General features: G+C 52.5%; 1 protein-coding gene across 1 annotated transcript in view; it reads right to left on the bottom strand.

Moving 5' to 3' along the window:
- Positions 1 to 109: 109 nt before the first annotated feature.
- Positions 110 to 1,912, bottom strand: part of SAV1 (salvador family WW domain containing protein 1) — a 13,503-nt gene continuing 11,700 nt past the window's right edge. The window contains exons 3-4 of the mRNA XM_008938829.1: positions 1,176 to 1,446; positions 110 to 257 (exon numbers count right to left, since the gene is read on the bottom strand). Coding sequence (XP_008937077.1) covers positions 110 to 257; positions 1,176 to 1,446 — 419 coding nt within the window. The remainder of the gene's footprint in view (positions 258 to 1,175; positions 1,447 to 1,912) is intronic.

The raw sequence follows: 1,912 nt of genomic DNA, 5'->3' as shown, positions 1-1,912 counted from the left end.
GATGATCTTAGAGATCTCTTCCAACCTCAATGATTCCATGACTCTAGTCAAGTTCTGGAAGGAAGGTTCCCCCGAGCCCCGCGGGGTGCCCGGGGCAGAGGAGAGCAGCTCACTTGACGGGGGCCCTGGCGTAGACCTGCAGCCAGTCGGGGATGTCGGCGGTGTGGTAGGGGTTGGCAGGCACCAGGAGGGGCTGGCTCCTCTCGGCGGGCTGGGGCTGGTAGCTCACGGGGGGAGGCTGGTCGTAGCGGGGCACGCTGTGCAAAACAGACAGACAGGGGCCGTCACCTCCATGCAGCAAGCCCAGGCACACCCATCTCAGCAGCAGCTGCACAGAGCAGGCCCTGCTGCTGCTCCTGGGCCTCTCTCCAGTCACAGTGGAGGTGTTGCTGCTGCTGTCAGCACGCTGCACGACTCACCTCAGAGCTGCTCACCCAGAGCCTGCCGCCCGGATGCTGCAGCAGAACAAGAACTCATGCCCCTTTTTCCAGCATTAACAGGGCAAGTGTTGGGTCAGCCCAATAATCCACCTTTTACTGTGTTAGAACAAATGCCTTCAGGCAGCAGCTGCTGAGGGTTATTCCATTTATAATAAAGGACATCCTCCTGTGTTTATCTGTTGTACCACACATTAAAAAAACTTTCTCTTCCTAGCTAACAACAAAACTGACTAACAGAAATTAACTCTTGGATTTGGTGGATACCAACTTTACTGCCCTTAATACCTTTTTATTTATACTACCTTTAAGCTATGAGTATTATTTTACCTTAAATTTTTGAGTCTTATTTTCATTCTGGACAAGGCTTAGCTCACGTTCCAGATGGTACGTGCTATTTGTCCAGACAGGCTCCTGGAACATCAGATCAAGTTTCTTCTCAGTCTAGAATTCAGTTCTGTCCTCAGCAAGCTTGCTGGTGCACTGACAGTTGGAGAGAATAGCTGCTTTGTTTTAGTGAGTTACCAACGATATCCTGCTTCCAAACTTAAGACAGCAACAGATGAGACAAAACCCCAACACTTACAACTGCTTCTAAAAGTCTTAGTCCAGAGCCCGTAAAGCTTACTTCCAAAACCAAGATGGTTTTGGCACTTTACACAGGAGACAAAACCAGTTCCACCTTCTCAGCTGGGCTAACCAAAACCCCAGAGAGCGAGGCGAAGGCAGAGGTCCTACCTGGGAGCACAGGGGTGTTTGTACTGAGCTCTCTTGTTGATGTGATCCACGTAGTAGACGCCGAACTCGGGGGACTCGACGCGCTCCCAGCCCGGGGGGAGCCCCTCGCGCTCCAGGGGGTGGCTCCAGTGGGTGGTGTTCGTGTTGTGGTCTATGTAGTACTTCCTGCCCCTGATAGTCCAGTCCACTGACCAGCCAGGAGGAAGGGGTAAATCTTCACAACTATGATTGGTTAGGTTTCCTAGAGATGTAGCAGCAACTCGACCGATGCCTAAAAAGAAAAGCAAGCAGTTTTTAACCAAACTGCCAACACTCAAACCCAACATCAGGGATGAAGTCAGCTCTCCCCCCTCCAAAGGAACAGTATGGGCTCTGAACAACACCAGTGTTTACAGTGTATGCACTTGTAAGCAAGCACCATCAGCTCACAAAAAATCTGTTCCCTTCTCAGCCTCACTTGTTTCACTCTCCTCCAACCCCAGACTCACAAGACAGCTTCACTCAGCTAAGCAGCCTTGCTGTTCCATTAAACACCACCTATCAGCATATGTCTGGGCTGAGGTTCAACAGGGCCAAGGGCCGGGTCCTGCCCCTGGGTCACAACACCCTGCAGAGCTCCAGGCTGGGGGCAGAGGGGATGGAAACTGCCCAGAGGAAAAGGACCTGGGGGTGCTGGTGGCCAGCTGGCTGGAGATGAGCCAGAGTGTGCCCAGGTGGCCAAGAAGGCCACCAGCCGC

The sequence above is a fragment of the Merops nubicus genome, unplaced genomic scaffold (genome assembly GCF_000691845.1).
Source record: "Merops nubicus isolate BGI_N331 unplaced genomic scaffold, ASM69184v1 scaffold21094, whole genome shotgun sequence".
Taxonomy (NCBI): Eukaryota; Metazoa; Chordata; class Aves; order Coraciiformes; family Meropidae; genus Merops; species Merops nubicus.
Note: the sequence above shows the minus strand (reverse complement) of the source record. Positions and strands in the feature narration are given on the sequence as shown.